At 38.9% G+C, this 23,685-nt stretch overlaps 1 protein-coding gene across 3 annotated transcripts in view; it reads left to right on the forward strand.

Moving 5' to 3' along the window:
* The first annotated feature begins 10,489 nt into the window (after positions 1–10,489).
* Positions 10,490–23,685, forward strand: part of TERF1 (telomeric repeat binding factor 1) — a 34,148-nt gene continuing 20,952 nt past the window's right edge. For all 3 annotated transcript variants that reach the window (XM_021688232.1, XM_044914233.1, XM_044914234.1), the window contains exons 1-4: positions 10,490–10,806; positions 17,526–17,621; positions 21,050–21,171; positions 22,602–22,688. In XM_021688232.1, coding sequence (XP_021543907.1) covers positions 10,500–10,806; positions 17,526–17,621; positions 21,050–21,171; positions 22,602–22,688 — 612 coding nt within the window. In that variant the 5' untranslated portion in view covers positions 10,490–10,499. The remainder of the gene's footprint in view (positions 10,807–17,525; positions 17,622–21,049; positions 21,172–22,601; positions 22,689–23,685) is intronic.

Genomic DNA, 23,685 nt, shown 5'->3' on the forward strand with positions numbered 1-23,685 from the left:
ATTGTTAAGGCCCAATTGTACTCTGAATATTTTTATTTTTAAAAAGATTCTGGGAAGTATTTCAAACTTATGTAGGATAGAGAATAATATAATAAATACACACCTGCCACCCACTCTTATCAAATGTTAACATTTTTCCATATTTAACTCAGATCTTTTAGTAAAATAATTATATCTTTGTTAGGTCTCTTACATCCCCCTTCCTGAAAACAGTTCCTTCCTCCCCTCTCAAGAGGGCACGACGTGGCCTTCCTCTTTCTCAGGAATTTTTTCCTACTTCTCCTTCACATGAATGTATTCATATATACTATAGAGTAACGTGTGGCAAGTTTTAAATTTTTATACAAATATGCTTACACACACACACACACACACACACACACCATTCTGAAGTTTACACTTTTCTGCTCATTGAATTGTCCTGTTATTGTGATCCTGTCCCCCCTCTCCCTTAGGGAAAAAAAAAAGCCAAAACATTGAGACTTAAACTGATAAGGAAAACATGATTCTTCATAATAGAGGTAGGTCTGATAGTTTCCAGTGGGATTCTGTACAGAAATGTTTGAAAATCAGGACAAAGGAGAAAACCAGTAGGAGCTAAAATTATGGAGCACTTACAATATGCCAGATAGAATTTTAAGTGATTTCTTTGGTTCAGTAATTTAATCCACACAGCAACTCTTTAAGACAACTTCTGCACTGACCTCCACTTTACAAAGAAGGAAACCAAGGTGAAAAGAGGTTACCTAATTTGTAGGTAACAAGTAGGTCACGCTGCTGAGCGGCCAGCCAGGCCAGGAAGCCAACCCCCTCTGACTCCGTGCTCTCAACTATGATGTGTAGATGAGGCTTGTAAAGAATTGTAATCTAGTGCCGATGTGGATGCACTTGAATTCTACCAATTTCCCCTCCTTGCAGCTTTTTGAGACTCCTAGCCAGGCCCCAAAGGGTGCTGACAGTGGCTTTCTTCTCTCTATTCTGAAATTTCACTGACCAGAAGTTGAGCACCCTCCTCCATGCAAAACCTCTTGGTCCCTTGGCACGAGAAAAACTAAGATTTGTTCTTGACTCCAGCAACTATGACCTGAGATAAGTCAAATATAATAATTTCTCTGGATCCATTCTTTTAGACAAGGCAAAATATTATCCTTTTCCATTTGAAATAATCTTGTTGTGAGGAAGAATAATTTAATGTGCAGTGACATCCTAAGTCATTAAATAGGTGGATCTAGCAGGGCTATGCACTTATTTGCATAAGTTGATATGCATGAGAGCTTTTGGCTTTAATTCTTTCGCAGAGAGAAAGGGGAAGTAGACCTCTAGGCCCAAGTAAGAGCAACAAGGAAAATAAACTCTGGCTGGTGTCTGCTTCCCCAGGGGAGACTTCTAGTGAGAAGCAGGAACAGTGGAGTCACAGCACCTGTTTTCAGGTCCTGGGTCTCTATCTTACTAACTAGCTAACTCACTTACAGGTCATTGGTGACGTAACACCCCTCTGTGCTCTAGGTCAATCCTTTATAAAACTGTAGGATCATAATAGTATCTACCTAATAAACTTGAGGTGAAGATTAAATGAGGCAGTACATAAAATGCACCTAGGAAAGTTCCTAGCACCCATTAAACATGCAATAAATGTTAGATGTGGTTGATATGACCATTATTTTCATCATCACCATTAGTATCTAGCTGATGGAACCTGGTCTGACCTCCTAAAGATAAAGGGGGTAAAGACAGAAATGGAAGGCTCTGGGTTTTTTGTGAATGGATACAACAAATCTTAGTGTAGCATTTAGTACTTACTAGCTGAAGTTTTCAAATTCTATAAAGAATTTCACTGGTAAGAATGTTTTCTATTCCTTTGAGTACCAATTTTCTTCCAGCTATGTCTAAGAAAACTGTATTGAATGAATCCATTCATTCAATAAATATTAATTGAACACCTACCATGTACAGGCATTTTTCTAAGCACTGGGGATACAGCAGTGGACAAGACAGACAAAATATCTCCCCTCAAAAATCTTACGTTTTAATGAGAGAAACCGACAAAGGAAAAACTATAAATATGATCAGTTAGTGATACATGCTATGCAGAGTACTGCAGATGAGCGGTATTTAGAAAGAGTGATCAAAGAAAGCTTCTCTGAAGTCCCAGCAGTTTATTTTTGCTTTTGTTTCTCTTGCCTCAGGAGACATATCTAGAAAGAAGTTGCTACGGCCAAATGTCAAAGAGGTTACTGCCTGTGTTCTCCTCTAGGATTTTGATGGTTTCCTGTCTCACATTTAGGTCTTTAATCCATTTTGAATTTATTTTTTGCCTATGGTGTGGATGGAGCTAGAGGATATTACACTAAGCAAAATAAGTCAGACAGAGTAAGACAAATACCATATGATATCACTCATATGTAGAATTTAAGAAACCAAATGATCATAGAGGGAAAAGAGAGAGTGAGAGGCAAACCAAGAAACAGACTCTTAACTACAGAGAACAGATGGTTTACCTGGGGGGAGGTGGGTGGGAGGATGGGTTAAATAGGTGATGGGGATTAAGGAGGGCACTTGTTGTGATGAGCACGGGGTGTTGTATGGAAGTGCTGAATTACTAAATTGTACACCTGAAACTAATATTACACTGTATGTTAACTAGAATTTAAACAAAAACTTAAAAAAAAATAAAGCTTCTCTGAAGAAGGTAGCATTTGAATGCAATGGGTTGGCAAGAGATCTATGCAATTATTTGAGAGAACAATCAAGTCAGAGGGAACAGCAAGTGCAAAGGCCCTGAGACAAGAGTGAATGTAGTTTATTTAAGGAGTAGCAAGAAGGTCAGAATGGCTATAGCAGGCTATAGCAAATCATTATAGGTTTTGAGCAGGTGACAAAAAGAAAGACCATGGTAAAATCAAAGAGATCCATTGGGGGTTACTGGGGTCCAAATGAGATGAAGATCCATGGCTGAGGGTGGAGATGAAGACGATGGTTAGTAGCTACATTCTGGATCTATTCTGAAAGTAGAGCCGACCAAAGGTGTTAAAGGACTGGACGTGTTCTGCGAGGTAAAGAAAGGAATTAAGGATGAAATCTGTGTTTGGGAGCCAGTTAATTACTTAAGTGGATGGAGCTGCCATTTTCTGAGGTCCCGGGGAGGAAAACGTTCTTCTCCTCTAGTTTCTTCGGCTGTTCTAATAATTAAATTGACATAAGATAGATTAACAGGAGAAAAAAACAGATTTAATTTTGTACATAAAGGACCTCATAAAAATGAGACTCAGAGAAGTGACCAAAGCAGGCAGCTTTTATACCTGAGACAAAGAAACAATAAATTTGTGAAGAATTGACAAGTCAAGGGGTTTTGGGCTTGAAGGAGCAAATGAATGGAGAAGTAACAAGGTTTGTTTATACAGCCTCCTGGGCCCTGATTCCCCATCTCTGGTGAGAAGGATGCCTTTTACCTTTCACATAGAAATTTTTTCCTGATTTCAGGGGGACGGAGAAGGGTCAGGGTGTCCTTGTACCAGCTGTTTCATAAGTAACTTTAATTCAAAGTAATCAATATCAATCAAAATAATATCAGAATCAATAATCGAAGTGGCATATTTTCAGGTGGCCTGCCCTGAACCCCATCAGAGGGAAGATAAGGGGTGGATCCAGTTTGACAGGGTGGGGGTTACATTTGGACTTGCCAAATTTAGATGCGTAATAATCCAAGCAGTGATGTGGGGTAGCTCGGCAGAAATGTTAGAGAGGGAGACTTATGTTTGGGTCTCAGTAAGATCTTAAACAATGGGAGGAGAGAAGATCAACTAGAGAATGAATATAGTGAGAATCGAGAGGAGGTCGAAAAGCTGAGGATGAGGTTATTCCAACATTTGGAGTTTAGCGAGACACGACATGGCCAATGGGAATCCTGAGAAGTGGCTAGTGAGGTGTGAGGAAAACCAGAAAGGGATGGGATTAGTATGTGGCTCTGAGAAGTCCATGGAAAGGAGAACTGCTACTTTTTTAAAACCAGGAATTTCCCAAATTGTGTGTGCGTGGTTTTTTTTAATCGAGTTTATTGGGAGTAATTCACAAGCAGTAAAATCTAACCATTTTAGGTATACAACTTCATGAGTTTTCATACAATCATGTAACCACCACCACCCCAACTGATTTTAAATCGTGGATCGGGTCAACTTTGAATGTCTCTAGCTCCACTTAGGGAAATGTTTATTGAGGGTTTGTAGAGCACTTCCACATATATTACCCCATTTAACCCTCACGCCAGCTCTGAGTTACATACTGATGGGGTTCAGGACATGCTACCCCAAAATGTGGCACCTTGGCATGTTAAAGATCTTAAACTGAAAAAAATGTGTGTAAATGGCAGAAGAAGGTCACTCTGACCTCCCCGCCCCCATCACACTTCTTCCCTGAAACAGGCCATAAAACTCCCACGTGAAAGGTCCCCTCCCCGTACCAGGAGGAGGGAAGACATCATTAGAGACAAGGAATTTGGAGCCAAGAAATCTATATAGACAAGCCTTGCTAAACTAACCCTTATTTTCCTAGATAATTCTTCACCATTTACTACCCCTAGCCTAAACCCTTTTGTCTGTCAGTGCTTCATAAATTTGTTTCTTTGTCTGAAAGGTATAAAATCTTCCTAGTCTGGTCACTTCTTTGGCTCTTCATTCTCTTGTAAAGCCTCCCATGTACATGTAAAAATTCAATAAAGGTTGTATATTTTTCTCTTATGAATCTGTCTTTGTCAGTTTAATTTTCAGACACAGCCAGGGACCCGAAGAGTGTTGAGAAAACCTTTTTCCTCCTTTGCAGTACCATTATTTCCTATAAGACAGAAAAAGAGGCATAGAGAAGTAAAGAATCATATTCAAGGTCACACAAAGCTACTCAGTGAAAGAGGTAGATTGAACACAATTATTCAAACAAATCCACTTTTCACTTGGCACAGTGGAAAAATAACACTGGGATAAACTATCAACAGCAAAGACTATTTATTGAGTCTTTGATCCATCAAGCATCTCTTTAAAGCAGGTGTTGTTATTCTTAACACATAGGAACAGAAAGAGGTGTTAAGGGGTAATCAATTTGCTCAAGGGTAAAGAGTTAGAAATTGGTGGAGAAAAAATTCAAATCTAGATCTTTCTGAATCCAGAGCCTGAAATTCTAGCTGCATGGTACTATGCTGTCCCATACAGTAGCCACTAGCCATATTTGGCTATTTGAGAACTTGAAATGTGGCTACTCCAAATTGATCTGTGTATAAATGTAAAATATATGCAGGATTTTGAAGACATTTTAAAAATGTAAAATATCTTAGTAATTTTTTATACTGATTACATATTAAAACAGTATTTTGGATATACTGGGTTAAATAAACTATGATATTAAAACCAATTTCACCTCTTTCTTCTTACTTTTTAAAATGTGGCTCCTAGAAAATTAAAAATTACCTATGTGGCTCATGCACTGCTTTAATAAGTAGAGGCTGTCCATAGAATTTATTGCTTAGTGTTGTGATCAAGAGATTTCCCTTTATTTTTCTATCCGGGGGTATAATACTTCACCGGGATATGTTGTTTTATCCAGAGTCGGTTTATTTCCAGAGCAAATAGGTAGAAACGGGATTCTTCCTCTGGTCCCCAGCTGTTTGCAGCCGTATTCTTTTGCTCCCACACAATGTTACTGCTTTCACTTTTGGCAGATGCATTTCATTAAAAATATTAGCTAATCAATGACTTGTTAAAGGCATACACCAGAACGTTTTTCTTTTTTTTTTTTAAATAAAGCAGGGAAATACAATGATCATGGGGAGTCAATCCTGGACTCTAGCATTCAACCTGCTGCATCTCCTTGCAGGGCGAGCCGGCCCCTCTCTGATGCCCGTATTCTGTCAGCCACATCCCACGCGAATACTGAAATGCCTCCTAAATATCTCCTAAAATGTAATACCTCCTAAAATATCTCAAGGGGCTACAAAGATCTTCTAAATATTTTTAAAGCTCTAAAGAATTAGAATTGTCTAAAATAATATGTTCTTTCCTGAAACCTGCTTCGTTTTAGTTCTAAACATTCCTTTAGTCCTTGGTATTAATTTATTGATTCTGAAAAAGGAAGAAGTCTTCATAAGTAAGAGCGTGCTTCTTTACTGTTATTATTGTGTGTGTGTGTCTGTGTGTGTGTGTGTGTGTGTTTATTTACCAGTAGTGTCCACTACCTCAAAGTGGCGTGGCAATCTGGCCCTTATCTAGTAGCATTTTATTTCTGTGGTTCGGGAGGTATCAATCCTGTTTCGGTATTGGAATCAACTGGGGAAATTTTGAAAAACACAAGTGCTCGAACTTTGCCCCTAGAAATTCTGATTTAGTGAATCTGGAGTCTACCTCAGCCAACTGAGAAAATCTGATGCACAACTGAAGTTGAGAACTATTTGTGAGGACAGCAAAACTCGTGTTTTAGGCTCCATAAAGCTGACTTTTAAAAAAGGAATTAGTGTGCACCCAGCTTTCTCTTCTGTCCTCTCTGCCTGCAAGAATAGAAGGACCTCTGCTCAAACCTTCTTACCAAAATATCATTGCCTTAGACCCTTTCCCTCCACCAAACTCCTATTAGGGTTACTATAGACATCATTCATTAGTCTGATGTCTATGTACAGTGTGTGTCTGTGTGCATGAGTGTGTCCCAACTGGTTTATGATTCTTGAAGGAGAGGGATAACATCTTTATGTTTACCATGCACCATTCTAGCCAAGTCCACTTCACACAAGAGGTACTTCATAAAAAAGGATGTTTTAAAAGTACATAAGATGATCCCCAACTGACAATGGTTCAACTTATGATTTTCAACTTCATGATGGTGTGATTCAGTAGAAACCGTACTTTGAATTTTGACTTTTGATCTTTTCCCACTAGCAGTATTTGGTAAGATATTCTCTCACGACCCCGGGCAACAGCAAGCTGAAGCTCCCAGTCAGCCATGTGATCACAAGGGTAGACGACCAATATACTTAAAACCATTTTGTACCTATACAACCACTCTATTTTTTACTGTCAGTATAGTATTCATAAATTACATGATCAATTCAACACCTTATTATAAAATAGGCTTTGCATTAGATGATTTCGCCCAACTGTAGGCTAATGTAAGTGTTCTGAGCACTTTTAAAGCAGGCTAAGCTATGATGTTCAGTAGGTTACATGTATTAAATGCATTTTTGACTTAACAGTATTTTCAACTTATGATGGGTTTATTGGGACAGAACCCCATCTTAAATCAAGGAAAATCTGTATGTAATTTGGATAATGAAAAGACATTTATAAGTACAGAAATAAAACAGTTTATATTATTCATAATGAGACCATTAGCTTATAGTAGTGACAAATTTTCAACATGGTAAACATAATTTAAGAGACTTAAGGGTTTCAAGGTGTTCCTTAGAAAACAGTCCAAGGCAAAAACAATCTTGGGAATTGCTACAACCTGGGGAATGCCATCTAGACTTTATGGGAATCTATATTAGTTAGCTTGGGCGCCATATAAAATATCACAGACTAGGTAGCTTAAACAACATACATTTATTTTCTCACAGTTCTGGAGGCTGGCAAGTCAAGATCAAGGTACTGGCTGATTTGGTTCCTGTTGAGGACTCTCTTCCTGGCTTGCAGACAGCTACCTTCTCACTGCATCTTCCCATGGCTGGGGAGAGAAAGAGGGTAGAGAGCTCTCTGGTGTCTCTTCTTACAAGGATACTAATCCTACAGGACCAGGTCCTCACCATTATGACCTTACTTAACCTTACTTACCTCTTTATAGGCCCAATCTCCAAGTACAGTAACATTGAGGGTTAGGGTTTCAATAGATGAATTTGAGGTTGGGGGTGGGTGATACAATTCAGTCCACAGAAGAATCTTTCCACAGTATCTTTGTCCGGTGATCAGCCAGCCATTACACCAATGGTTCTAGTGGTGAGAAATCACTACCTGGCAATACTTCATTGTGGAAACGCTCTAATGGTTAGAAAGCACATGTGATATGAAGTCACATTTGTATTCCCAAAACTTCAGTCTTTGGTTCATGATGTGCTCTTAGGAACATCCCAAAACAAATCAAATCTCTACTCTCATAACACTCCTTTAACTAAAGATAAGTGTAGCAGTTATGGATCTCAATCCACAAATTCAAGTTTGCAAGAAATATAATCTCTTAATTTTACCCAAGGGAGGACTTCAAAATCACACTCAAGATTTTCTCTTGACTCACCCAGTCCTTCACCTCAAACTACTAGATCCATCTCCTGAAAAGCAGTCATGAAGGAAATGATACCTTATAAACTTTTCTGCCAAAAAAATTTTCCCCCATCTCAGAATGTTTACTAATTACATAAGATTTCCTGAAATGCCATGTGTTTGATTTATCTATCATACCATTAAATTAAAATATATACAGCTTAAGTGTTATTGGGACTTTATATATTACAAGTTTTATTGTAGCTATTTTACACTGATCACAGCTGATTTTTCTGATCATAGCAGTGTCAAACTATTATTTCAGAAGAATAAATCTACCATTCAAGTTGATAGGCGGGTTTAAAAAATTAATAATTTTTTTTCTTTTATGAGACCTCCTCATCCGGGCCTATTTTCTGGCCCACAACACAATAAAACTCTATATTATTGATTTTCTGGTGGGATAAAATTTTAAAATAATTTTTGATCCATCCTATTAGGCCAGTCCTTCTTAAATATTCTTCAGTGAAATACCAGTAAGGGAAGAGGACAGAGAGTGCAATATGTAGCTGGAAGTAGCCCCTAAACTAAAATTTTGTTGATGATTATGATTAAATCCTAATGAAAATATTTACCCCATTTCATTATATAGCATTGCTTTAAATATTAAAAAATGTTTCATTTCCCTGAAACTTTCAGTAAATGGATGCCTTAGGAAAATATGTTTACTTTGTGGCTTTGAATAAATTGGTGCTATACCTAAGAATAACCCTTAACTCCAGGCTGGGAAGAAGTGGAGCCTTGGAGGAAAGGAAGAAAAAGCAGGCCCCACGTGAGAGCCTTGAATGACAAAAAAGTTTCAGTTTGGAAACCTGGGGTTTGTTTGCTATGCTCATAATGTACATTAACCCTTACTGCCTTAGACCCTGTTCCCCTGTACTGTTTGTAAACAGGACTCACATTCTATGGGACCATTAAAGCCTTAAGGTGCAATCCCTTCTGACTCATCACTCTCTTCCAGATAGTCCAAATATCCCACTTCTCCAGCTAATATTAATTGAGCACTTATTATGTACCTGGTTTCCTTTTAAACTCTTTACATTTGTCAAGTCCTTTAATCTTCCCAAAAAATCTATGATGGGGATATTATTATTATGCCCAATATACAGAAGAGAAAACTGAGATATAACTCATCCAAGATCACCACCCAGCTAGTGGATAACTGGCAGGGGACATTCCAACCTAGGCATTCTTAATGGCTACAATATAGTGCTTTAAATGACTCAACATTTAAACTATGCCCTTAAGGCAATAACAAATGTGTAAAATTAAAACACATAAAGCCTTGATAATGTTGGATGTGTTATCAAGAAAAAGGCTTTTAAGGTAGACTTTTTATTCATATTGAATATTGAGAAGTGCATAAATCATGTTCAAAATAACTATCACTCACGTAGAGAAACAGAATATAACCAGAGCCCCCTGTTCCCTCTTATGCTCTAAGTTTCAAAGTTCAAAATAACTATTCACTTATTGTTTAAAAGCTTAACTCCATAATCTATTTAAAACCCTAATTAAATTCATTTCCATAGTAATATACTCTTTCTAGAGCAGTGATCCTCAAAATGTGGTCCCCAGACAAGCAGCCTAGCATCATCTGGAAACTTGTTAGACTTGCAAATTCAAGGATCTCAGTCCAGACCTACAGAACAGAAACTCTGGGAGTGGAGCCCAGCAATTATGTTTAAACAAGCCCCCGAGCTGATTGTGATGCACGCTCAGATTGGAGAGGCATGGATGTAAGTCCGCTGGAATGGTTTTAGTTGGTGAGTGCGTACTGTCTTAGGTGAATAATAGCGTATATAACGTTACCGTTGAATAACGGTGACAAGTTCTAATAACCTACCTCTTTGAAGTACACTGCAGGTAAAATGCTTTTCTATTTTAACTAACCGTGTTTCCATTCCCGTCGATGTTGCATTTTATCAGGAGTATAAAGCAGGCCCCTTACTTCCTAACCTCTCTGGTAGCTCAGCCAGCAGTAGTCCAGTTTACCTACAAAGCCCGGCCCCCGCGTGGCTGGGAATTTATTCAGAGGCGGGAGCAGGCCTCGGCCAATCAAAAGCAAGGCTCAAGTCGCTCGCCCATCCTGGCAGTGTGATTGGTGGTTTCCCATCGGCGGAAGAGACCCTTGGGGGCACCGCCCAGGGCCCTCCAGCGCAAGCCAATCGTCGCTCGGCGCCTGGAGGGGCGGACCCGCGCGAGTAATTTAACATGGCGGAAATTGCCGCCGTAGAGGCTACGAGCCCGCGGGGATGTGCGGATGGGGAGGACGCAGAGCTCGAAGAGGAGGGGATGGCAGAAATGCCGAGAGATGATCAGGAGCAATTTGAGTGCCAGGAACTGCTCGAGTGGCAAGTGCAGGTGGGGGGCCCCGAGGAAGAAGAGGACCCGGGCCCGGTGGCCGAGGCCGAGGCGGTAGCTGCCGGCTGGATGCTCGATTTCCTCTGCCTGTCTCTTTGCCGGGCCTTCCGCGACGGCCGCTCCGAGGACTTCCACCGGACCCGCGACAGTGCCGAGGGTGAGTGCCGGGCGCGACCGGCGGGTGGCTGCGCTGGGGCCGGGGGCGACGACGCGCAGCGGGGCGAGAACCGCTGCGGACGGTCGAGGCCCGGTTTGCGGCACGGTGCGCCTAGTGGGGTCGAGGGACCGGGGCTGCTGCGGCGGCCGACCGGAGAGACCGAGGCTCTGAGGTGAACGTTGGTTCGAATCCCGCATCCGCCTATTTCCAGCTTCTCAGTTTTTCTCAGATTCTGTTTTTCTCTTCAGTAAAAAGAATAAGACTCCCATTTTAGAATTGATACAGGGTTCAGTGAGTGAAAACGTATAAAATTGCCCAGTGTCCCAAGTCCTTTTTCTTCTTTGGCGCTTGTAATTGTTGTTTCTTTCGAAACATTCCCGTGATGGCATTTATGAAGCGGTCACAATGGCCTCCAAGTGACCCAAGCATCGGCGTTTTCTATTATTTTGTGAGCTTTTAGAATCCCATTTGGCCTGCTTGCACAGTATAGGCTGCAGAATAAAAATAACTGTCAGTGAAATGTACTCCCTAGCCAACACAGACTGTAACTGATGGACAAAGACACAGACTCAGAGGAGACTAGCCTGGCTTTTTCAGTGATGACAGAAAGATGCTCTGCTATTTAATATAAAATTAAATACTTCAGAAAACTATATTGACACATTTCATCTTCATGGTCATCCCATTCCTTAGGCAAGTAATTTTAGTTTATAGAGGAATGGACTAATTAAGCAACCTCAAACACTGGTAGGTTAAAAGGAATGTTCCACACTTGTGCCTTATCTTTCAATTCAAGAACCCTTCTTCCAACTCTATCAGATAACACTGGAGCCATGGTTAATTAACATTAATGAGAAAGTTAAATCCTAAATTAGTTTATTATAGTGATTTATTTAAAAAGTCCACTTTGGGGAAGAGGGTAGAATTATCTATCTACGTAGAATTACCTCAAAATGAATTTGAGTTGGAAACATCAGTATGACCTCCTGTTTGCCTTAATACAGGTATAGATGGTGTTCAGAAACAAAATTCAACCAAGTAAATTTGCAGATCTAATTGCAGATCTAATAAGCAATTTCATGAATTGGGCAGACAGCATCCCACCAGCAAGTGGCGGGGGGAGCTTGGAGTTGTACAGAATGGAAGATTTTTAAAGGAAGGAAGGCGGGGCAAGAAAGTTATTAGCAAAAGAAAAGGATTGTTCCAGGCTAGGTACTTTCCCTTAGGAGGAAGGGGGTCTTAGGCAAATTACCTCCTCTTCCTTTGGGGGATGGAGAGGACCCATTCGGCAGGTTCTCTGGCTCCAGTCACAAAATTCCTTACCAACAGGTTAAGACTATATTTCTGGGGGAGGTTGAAAGTGCAATTAGATTTGGTGTTAAGCCCAAGTTTGGGCCAGTGGTTTTCTTTTAACAGTGGTTACATATACAAGTATATATGGGTATTTCTATACATATGTAGACACAGGTTAGTATATACTCATATATTTCCTCGTTCTGTTAGATGAAAGGGCACAGAAGCGGGCGCCTGGGTGGCTCAGTTGGTTAAGCGACTGCCTTCGGCTGAGGTCATGATCCTGGAGTCCTGGGATCGAGTCCCGCATCGGGCTCCCTGCTCAGCGGGGAGTCTGCTTCTCCCTCTGACCCTCCCCCCCTCATGTGCTCTCGCTCTCTCTCATTCTCGCTCTCTCAAATAAATAAATAAATAAAATCTTTAAAAAAAAAAAAAAAAGAAAGGGCACAGAAGCAATGTAAACCTAAATAGCAACCTAGCACTCGAGTCTTGGTTTCTAATACCATTCCTTGAGAAAGACAACTAGAGCTCTTTGGAGAAATGGCCTCGTTCTGGGACTGGGACAGGAAATGTGCAAGATGAACCTGGAGCATCTTGTGCCAGAAAGTAAATCCATAGTGGTGGCAGTACAAAGGGACAGGAACCAATTGCAAGAGCTCCCAATGGGCAGAGCAACTCAAGCAAGGAAATAGTTTGGATTAGAACCCAAAGGTCAAATAATTATCTATGAGCCCATAATGATGTAAATAAATGATGGAAAAAATAAATGGGAGAAGAAACAAGTCTCATGCAGAAGAATTCAAGTAATTTTTTTTTTTAAGATTTTATTTATTTATTTATTTGAGAGAGAGAGAGAGAGAAACAGCATGAGAGGGGAGAGGGTCAGAGGGAGAAGCAGGCTCCCCGCTGAGCCGGGAGCCCGATGTGGGACTCAATCCCAGGACTCCGGGATCATGACCTGAGCCGAAGGCAGTCGCTTAACCAACTGAGCCACCCAGGCGCCCGAATTCAAGTAATTTATGTAGCTACTATGTCCTCAAGGAGGTGAAGTATAACACCCCACTCCTTAAGTGTGTGCTGTGCATAGTGACTTTATTCTGAAGACTACAGTATGGAATTGGCGGGAGGATAATTTTGTAGTAGAGAAACTTAACAAACACTACTTCACACCTAGGTAATCAAGGTCAGCAGGAACAGTGACAGTTGGTAGTATGTACACTTTATATGATGTGTCAAATATGGAACTTCTTTGATCTTTCTCCCAAAACCCCTTAACTCAGTCAAATTGTAAGAAAAATATCGGACAAGTCGCAGTACAAAATGCCTCAAAACTGCCAAGGTCATCAAAACCAAGGAAAGTCTGAGAAACTTTCATAGCCAGAGATGCCTAAAGAGACATTTGGTAACTGAATGTAATGTGTCCTGGGTGGGATCTGCAGCAGAAAAAGGACATTAAGTAAAAACTAAGGAAATCGGAATAAAGAATGGACGTTAGTTAATGTATTAACATTGGCTTGTTAATGTATATATTTCACACTAATATAAGATGTTACTAATAGGGGAAACTGGGTGGAGGGTATATAGGACTTACATCTTCACAATAATTGTGTAAATTAAAAACCGTTCTAAAAAATAAAGACTCCTTTCGAGGTTCTAGATTAAGACCCAAGGAATAATCTAGGCCACCTCTATTATTTTAAGGTTAAGGGCACAGAAACCCAGAGAAAGTAAACTATTTTTAAAGTTGCACTGCTAATCAGTAACATAAACTGTGAACATGGTGTTGTCTCTGTATTTCCATTTTTGACTGAAAGGACTCCCTTTTATCTTTTATAGGATTTCATTTATTACACTTTTCAATGTTGTAAAAATACACAACTCTTGATGCTTTCTAGAAAATTCTTAGTTCTTTCATTCTGACTCAGAATTGTTCTCACACCTCACTTAACTCAGATAATGCCTTTTACGGACTGTTATTCCTAACCTGTCTCTTTCCATGGGAAGCAGTGTAAGATAGTGATTAAGAGCATGGGCTCCAGAATAAATTGTCTGAATTTGATTCCTGGCTCTGCTACTTCCTAGCTATAAGACCTGACGCAAGTTACTTACCTTTTGGTACCTCAATTTCCTCATCTGTAAAATCGTGATAATAGTATCTACCTCACAGAGCTGTTGATAGGTATAAAGCAAGGTTTCTCAACCTCAGCACTGTTGACATTTTGCACCACATAATTCTTTGTTCTGTGTATGCATGAGAGTGGAGGAGGGCGAAGGTGGGGCTTCTTCTGTACATTGTAGGATGTTTAGCAGCCCCCCTGACTTCAACTACTAGATGCTAGGAGCATCCCCCTTCCACTCATAATCAGAATTGTCTTCAGACACTGCCAGATGTCCTCAAGGGGACAAAAATGACCTCTAGTTGAAAATCACTGGTGTAAAGTGCTTAGACTAGTGCCTGGTATTACAAGTGCTTAAATATGGTTGCTATTGTAGCTAGTCATTAGATCTCCCTAATGTGTTTTTCTGTCAGCAATGTTTGGTTACAGGTGAGGAAAAAGCAGATAGCAAGGTTCAACCAGGTTTTCATTGTTTTTGTTTTGTTTTTTGTCTAGCAGGTACAAAGAACAGAAGGGCAGGGGTGTATAAGAGATTTGTAGTTATTGCATAGTGGACTAAATTGAAGGCGGAGGGAAGTGAAGATAGAGGTCTGACTTTCTTCTCTAGAAAAGAGTAGATTCTTTTGTTTTGCTTCTATACCATACTTTTAACCTTTGTGGCATTAAAATTTTAATTAATAACTTGCATAAATTTTGGGTTATGTCTTCTCAAGCTAAAACCTTCCTGAGGGGCAGGGGCTGACTGTCCTTTTTTTTTTTTTTTTTAAATATTTTATTTATTTATTTGACAGAGAGAGACACAGCGAGAGAGGGAACACAAGCAGGGGGAGTGGGAGAGGGAGAAACAGGCTCCCTGCTGAGCAGGGAGCCTGATGCGGGGCTTGATCCCAGGACCCTGGGATCATGACCTGAGCCAAAGGCAGACTAACGACTGAGCCACCCAGGCGCCCCAAGGGGCTGACTGTCTTATCAGCCCCTAACATTGACTAGCAGTAGATGTTTAATAAATATTGAATGAATTGTTTAAATTTTATATAAATTTTGTGCTCTCTCTGCATCCTGTTTAATTAAATTGTGGCTGTATTTGGCCCAGATAATCTCTAGTATAGTATAAGATTATGCTATTTTTGAATTGAGGAAATAAATACAAATAAATGTATTTGTCTTTTATCTCCTTAGTAGCTGCAGGACTGCTTTTTGGTTTTGCTAGTTGATTTAATCTTTACATACACCAACCAAGCCCTGGGTGAAGTATAACAGTGGCATCTTCAGGTTTTACTTTAAACATTATTTCCTCAGAGAAGCTTTCCTATCTTCTCCCTCCAACTATACTAAAACACACTCTAAGGTTTGTTATATTGCACCCACAGCATTCCATACTTGTCTTTTTCAGTTTTCTCCATGTTTTTACTTTAATTGCTTAATCATTTGTCTTTCATTTTTACATAGTAATAAATTCACTGAGGTCCAGAATTATGGTTTACACACCATTATACTCACTGCCTAACATAACATCTGGGTGGGCACTCAAATATTTGGGAGATTAATATTAATAAATGTGTGTGTTTTTATACATCTGCAATTTTCTTTCTTCTTTGGAGTTAGGGTTGTGGAGAAACAGAGGTTTTGATGGAGAAATAAACTTTTTTTGCTGAAGTTGTATCCTGAAAGTTTTAAACCAATAGCAGAAGGGGAAGATAGGTAGTTGGTAAACTGGGGCCTGAAGTTGCTACCCCCTTTCCATGCCTGCCCTCATGACTTCCTGTCCCAAACCAAATTACAATAGGGAAGGGAACTATTATCTTTATTTTGCTAGGTTGATGATCTAGACAGGAGACCAAGAAGGGGGTGATCACAAGTTCCCAAGAATGAAGGGCATAAGTCCATTCATTGTACTGTCTCTGTGTCAGGTACAATCCTTAAGACCTCTATCAAAGGGTAAGAGGTAGCTAGATGGACTCGATTTGCTTCCAGAGCTTTTCTTTCCAGCTGTCACCAATGAACAAAGCGAAAACCAAGGCCACACCCACGACAGCCCCTTTGAATTTCCAGAATAAGTGTTTTTACATTAGAGCTGAGTGGCAGCTTTTGAACATTCCTCTTAGATGAGCTGAATATGATTTTTTTCCACATGCCCTGAGAAACCACACTCAAGGTGGTTTTAGCCTGGGAATTAGAACATGGAGTGCCTTCTTCTGCCACCACAGACTCTTCCACCAGCCAGCATGGAAGGTCTGACGTGCTCACTTCTCCGCTTTCCCAGGAGCCTCTGCTTAGCAGAGCATTATAGCAGAGTGTTAAGGTGAAAGCGCAGTGCAACCAGCAGAGGTGGCTGCCCTGAGGGAGGCCATGCCTCCCTGGGCCCATAGGCCTGGGGTGCTCAGTGTCGCATGCATCTGTCGGGACAGCAGGACCAGCTTGACTGGCCTCCTGCCTCCCTCTGGCGCTTATACTGCAGGTCGGGGCTTCCAGGTCAGTACTGCAGAATGCTGGAGTTGCCTGTTGGGGCAGAGGCTTTATTGCAACATCCCCATGGCGAGAAAGGCCAACACACGTTTGTTGGATTGGGCTGTGAGCTCACTTCTTTGGACCCGCACGGCCCTTGGGAAAGGCTCGGGGCCTAGGGTCTAGCACCCCGTCACCACCTGGGCCATCCCTGTTGCGGCCATCTTGTCCCAATAAATATATTTTTTTTAAGTTTTTGTGAACTTAACAGACTCACTTAACTGAAACCTTGACCAAAATAATATAAAATATTTCCTACAATATTAGGAGTTTAAGGTATAAAGCTTCCAGCTAATGATTTGACACATTTTACAGTTTGAATCTAAATCTCCCTTTTTGTTAGTATGGAGTGCTACCTGTGGAAGTACTATTAAATATTTATTATTCTGCATGTGGAAATCTGTTTTACTTTGTAAGAAAAGTGTTCTTTGCTGTTTTTTCTCATTTAAAAAAATGCTGTAGGGGCTCCTGGGTGGCTCAGTCGTTAAGTGTCTGCCTTCGGCTCAGGTCGTGATCTCAGGGTCCTGGGATCGAGCCCCGCATCGGGCTCCCTGCTCCGCGGGAAGCCTGCTTCTCCCTCTCCCACTCCCCCTGCTGTGTTCCCTCTCTCGCTGTGCCTCTCTCTGTCAAATAAATAATAAAATCTTTAAAAAAAAAAAATGCCTATAAACAAAAGCATACAGCTCTCAGTTTGTGATCATTTTTGCATGTTTGTAACCTAATTACTCAACCAACCACACAGAGGCACTGCTGGGTCAAGTTTGGCTTTTTTAAAGAAAATGTTTTAATGTTTTTCTTTTTCAGCTATTATCCATGGAATGTCCAGTCTAACAGCTTATCAATTGAGAACTATATACATATGTCAGTTTTTGACAAGAATTGCAGCAGGAAAATCTCTCGGTAAGTATGTGTTTTTATCTTATGTTGGAAATATTTTAATCTATGTCTAAAGGTAAAACAATGAGAAGAAACAGATGAGATCTGTTATTTTTGAGAGTTAGCACTATGTGTTTGGTACGTTCATCTACACAAGCATATCTAAAGCAACTAAAAGAAATATAGTTCCAATCTTCTTAGAGCACTGGTTGTCAAACTTAGCTTGCTTCAGAATTATTAGAGAACTTGTTTTAAAAAAAAAAAAAAAATTCTCCACCATGAATTCCTGATGCAATAGGTTGGATAAGAGGGGCCCTGAAGTTTATATTCCTAATAAGTTCCCAGGTGATTCTGACACTGCTATTGGGGAGCCACACTTCATGGACTGTCTTTTGGAGCGTTTACCTCAGATTTGACTGTACGGTAACTTTGTGGTGACTCTTACTATTATACACACTGATTTTAGTAGCAACTATGATAATTGACACCTCTTATTTGAACTGGATTTCAGCACTTCTTTAGATAGGCGAATATGATTTTTGCTATAATAGCTCTCTCTTTTATCTCCACAGGTTATTTTAGGTTGTAATGGGTAAGCCTGCTTCAGTTTATGAGTAATGGCTGATATTTACAACATGGTCATTTAAAGGACCTTTTGATGCAAATAATTACATATTTATGTTGGTTTTTACAATATACAAAATGCTTTCCCAACAGTGCCAAGTGGTAGGCGGGACTTAAAATGAAACCACTTACTTACAATCCTATTGTGTTACATAAAATCCCAGTGTGTTTGTACCATTCTCATGGCCCTCACTACCTAGCTCTGGCTCACATAGCATGCTTCTTGTTGGGGGTGAGGCCAGGTCTGGAGTTGGTGCCATGACCATAAGTGAATAGGACTAGAAGCAAAGTAAACGTAGGGGAGACAGAACTATAGGTAGTCTGGGCCTGTAGCTAAAGAAGAAAACCATCTTGATGTGGACATAATTGGAGAATTCCTGACCATGTAGACAATAAGTTAGCATGGTTGTTAACACTTGTTTTCTAAATTAAATATGACAACATAAAGTGCCCAACTGTGTTTCACATGTTAGCAATCGTTCAGTGGATCTTACTTTCTCCCCTGACAACCCTTTCTTTCTGAAAAGAAATGCAGATTTTGTGTGTAACCCCATTAATATTGAAATTCACCAGGATCCCCTTGTAGGTATATCTTAGAATAGACCCATGTCAATTATCAAGAATCAATGTATTTCACCATAATGGACTCAAGTGAAAACAGCAAAATTTTATTTCAATTTATATGTTGGTTTTTTAGCTATACATAACTCTTTGCCTTTTTTTTAAGTGGTTGCTCAGCAGCAGCACTGCCTACTAGAAATATAAGATGAGCTACATATGTAATTGAAAAGAAATAGGTGGAATTAAATTTAGCAGTATCTTATTTATCCCAATATTTCTAAAATATATGTCAACATATAATCAATATAAAACATGTTAATGAGATATTTTACCCCTTTTTTTTGCAGTAAGTCTTTGAAATCTGGGGTATATTTTAAACTTAAAGCACATCTCAATTTGGAACTAGCCATATTTTAACAGCTCATTAATTATATATGGCCAGTGGCTACCACATTAGCTTTAGTTTCCTGCCGCAAATAGCTTTAAAATACAGTAAATGTCTTGGAGGGGAAATGTTTGTTTATGGCAGCCACCTTCATCTCATGGGATTTTATTTTTTAAGATCTGTGCAACTCTGGGAGACTTCCCTTCCTTTCTACTCCAGCTTTCTACAGCACCCCAGAACTCAGCAAGTGTCCTGAGGGGAAAACCAAACATGTGTTTCAGTTCCTCTAGTTTCCAGTCCACCAACTAGTCCCAAGGAAACCACCAGGAGCTTTTCCTCATTTCTCTTACCCCAGTAAAATCTCCCTGCCTGGAATACACTGAATCCTCATCCTTATAAGCAAATCAGGCCAGGAAAGAAAAGCTGCAAATCATCCGCTAACCCCTGGAAATGTAGTTCATCTAGTTCTTTTTGCTTCCACTACTATCCCATGTCTTTAGCAATATAATTTTGCAACTTATTCCACTTTTTTCTGGTCGTAATGGGAGCATTGGCCTACTGCAATATCCTGCATTCTACCTGAAAGTAAAAGGCTACTCTAAAATTTTTGAAGTTAAGATCTAACACTTTTTTCTATAAGTACATTTTTTTCTACATCTCACATTTATAAGAAGGCAGCAGATTAATGAGATGGGTTAGATAATATCAGTCAAGAAAGACTTAATAGGAAATACAAATATTGAAGTGAGTTTTTAAAAGAAAAACAAATGTGAAATGAAGAAGGATTAGGCAATCTGCCTTTGCATTTTCATATTTAATGTTTTCCAGCACATACTCTAGCCTTACCAGGCATCTTGTTATTCCTGAAACACACCTTTTTTCTGAGACACAGTAAGTGGTTTTTAAGGGTTCTGGTGTCTGCTTCTTCTACTTGCTAGCTGTGTGACCTCTCTAAGTCTCAGGTCCTACTTTATAAGACAAGGTTGATAATGTTATATACCCTTTTAAAGAAATTGTTTGGATAAAGGAGCTACTGCATGTTAAACACTTAGCATAGTGCCTAACACATAGTAGGACCTTAATATGTGTTGACTATGAGTGTGAATATCTTTGTCCTCTGTCTTAGGTTCTGCTGCTGCCTTCCTGAAATGTTCTCCTTCCCATCCTTATCCTCTTCACTTAGTTATCTCCTGTTTATTCTCAATGTCCTAATTTGGATGGTTTCTCTTTCATAAAAGATTCTTTGTTAGTATCCTTTAATAGAACTAATCTTCTTAGAAAATATAGATGCATGGGCTGTACCCTGTACTAACTAATCCAGTCTCTAGAGGATGGGTCTCGGCATCTGAATTTTTTTAAAAGCTCCTCAGATGATTTTGAGGTATAGGTAGGGTTGACAATCACCAGCATAATACATAATTCTAGTAAAGTACCAGTCACATTGGTTTGTCTTTCTTCCTAGCTAGCGTGCAAATTTCTTAAGGGCAGGAACTGTTTCTTCTTCCTGGTCTGATCCTAAGTATCTGGCACAGGGCCTGGAATATAAAGAGACTTTTTTTGTATATGAATTAAGATATTTTTATGTTTAAAATGTTGGAGAAACAATTAGGAGAAAACAGAAAATTGTTTCTACAAAGTAGAAATTGTTGAAACTGCTAACATTTAAATTACATGCTCCTTCTAGTTTTTCAAAGGAAAAAAAAAGGAAATTAACTTGAAAAATCAAATCACTTGCCTAAACTTTTGTATACGGACTGGAATAGTACCTGGCACATGGTACATACTCAGTAAATATTTAAAGAAATGAAATCATAAAAAATTGACAAAGTGTAAGGTTCTACTTCACTTCCTAAGTTAGTTATTTTTGTCCTGATTTTAAAAGATGCACAGTTTGAAACTGATGAACGAATTACACCCTTGGAATCAGCTCTGACAATTTGGGCTTCCATTGAAAAAGAACATGACAAACTTCATGAAGAGATACAGAATTTAATTAAAATTCAGGTATGTGTATTACATTATTATTATTATTTTGCATATAACATCTAAAGAAATTAAGAACCACTTAATAGAAGTTGAGCAGTAAACCCAAAGTAAAATTTAATATAATCATTCTCTTCAGAAATTTGACCTTTGGTTTATAGTCTTCACGCAAGCTCTGAGAACGGGGACTTACTGTTTGCTACGTAAGTATATATTGCCCCCATTTGAGAAAATACATAACATTGATTTAAAGATCATAAAGCAGCTTTCAAAAACCAGTGATTTGTGCTCTCCAATTTCTATTCAAGATGATAAATTTGAAAAAATAAGAATATTTAAAAAGAAATCAATGGATTTTTGTAAATAAGAGAATGTAAAATTTTAACTATGTAGAGGGAATTTTAGGAGTCACCTTATTAAAGAGTGAAAAGCTAAAAAAGTTATTCAAAGATACAGTAGCAGGGAAAGTATGTTTTGCTAACAAGCAAAGCAAATACTAAGGATTGTTCTAGTTAAACAAATTTATTTTTATGGTTGGGTAGGACAGAAAATTGAGATGATATCTCACCTTCCCCAAAATTAATTATTGTTAGTATGATGACTGCCAAGTAGAATTAAGACCAGAAGAGAATGGCAGAAATAGGACTGCTACTTTTAAGAATTTCAGCCTGGGACAAAGAGGTTTGTTATGTTATCTCAGTTTTGGGGGGTTCTAGAGAAGGAGGCCATCATTAATATACTAGTATAAAGTTGAGTGGGTTGCCATAAATACATAGCAAATATGCAATACATTGCTTACTCTTTGTCAGGTACTGTTCTAAGCACTTTTCATGTAGAACTCCAATCCTTATGGCAGCCCTACGAATAGGTACTATTATCTCCACCATTTTCCATACAAAGAAACAAGAGTCACATGAGGTTAAATTGCTTGCCAAAGCTACCCAGATGGTAACAATGGTTCCCTATTTTACTACATACTGTATTAGAAAGACCAGTTTATCAATCGATCATTCAGAAGCATCTGGCTTCCTAGGTTTCTATTAGAGATTTTCCAGGGATCCTGCTAGCTAATTTTATATATCCTAATTGTCATGAACGCCATCTACCTCCTCTCTCATTTCCCTTTTGCTCAAAGTAATATTTAGGTGGGTCCTAAATGTACATAATGTAGTTCCTAATTTATTTATTAATGTCTGCTTTTAATTGGCCTAAATTTGAAAGAGGTAGAATGCTTGGGCATTTATCAGTAAATATGCAAAGGGGCCAATGAAAAATTTTTACATCTTTTTCAAACCACAGTTATTTCATCTTTGAAAAGATATTTTATATCATGTATCAAAATTTTTAAGTGAAGTACTTGAGACTTAACCAGGACTTATTTCAATATTAAACAACAATTACACATTTTTAAAAAGCAATCTAAGGTTTGTATTTGTCATCCTGTCTTTTAGGCTATAGCTGTTTGTATGGAAAATGGCAATTTTAAAGAAGCAGAAGAAGTCTTTGAAAGAATATTTGATGACCCGAATTCTTATGAGGTAGTTGTTTATATTAGAATCAGAATTTTAGAACTGCTTATATGGAGTGAGGTAAATGAAAGAGCACTGGAGGAAGAAAGGGATGCTTTATCTTTTAAACAGTATAGAACAGTGCTGTCCAATAGAAATGTAATTGCAAGTCACATGTGTTTTAGCAGCCACATTAAAAAAGTTAAAAGAAACTAGTGAAATGGATTTTAATATTTCATTTAGCCCAATATATCCAAAAATATCATTTTTAACATTTAATCAACATAAAAAAGTATTGATGGGATATTTTACACTCTATTTATTTGAGACAGAGAAAGAGAGCACGTGCATGGGCGGGGGGAGGGGGAGAAGCAGGCTCTCCTCTGAGCAGGGAGCCCAGTGGACCCTGGAATCATGACCTGAGCTGAAGGTAGTCACTTAACTGACTGAGCCACCCAGGCACCCCCAGAAAAAAGCATTATAATTAGCTTAGTTTTCTTGAGGGTTCTTACATGATCATTAGTAGTTTTTGTGTTTATGTGTAATGTTAGGGTCAATTGAACTTAGTTTTTAAATAGTAAAAAAGTGTGGGAATAAATTAAGCTTATTAAAGAAATAAAAAATAGTTTTATACATTTTTAGCGAACTTTTTATTGAACAGTAGCATACCTTTAGTAGCATACATGTGCTATAAGTGTATAAAGAGATGCGTTTTCACAAGAAACATGCTTTTGTGATGACCCCCTAGATCAAGAGAACATTGCCAGCACCCTCCTATCACTGTCCTTCCCATCTTTTCAAGGATAACCACTGTCCTGACTTATAACATCCAAGATTAGTTTTACTTGTTTCCAAACTTTATGTAATCACATAGCAAGTTTATGTAAGATTGATCCATGGTGTTGCTTGTAACAATAGTTCATTTATTCTCATTGTTCCATTGTTGGAATATGCAACTTATCCATTCTGCTGTTGAGAAACATTTGGATTATTTCCAGTTTTGGGCTGTTACATTCTTTTACATATC

This window comes from Neomonachus schauinslandi, chromosome 4, assembly GCF_002201575.2.
Source record: "Neomonachus schauinslandi chromosome 4, ASM220157v2, whole genome shotgun sequence".
NCBI classification, from domain to species: Eukaryota; Metazoa; Chordata; class Mammalia; order Carnivora; family Phocidae; genus Neomonachus; species Neomonachus schauinslandi.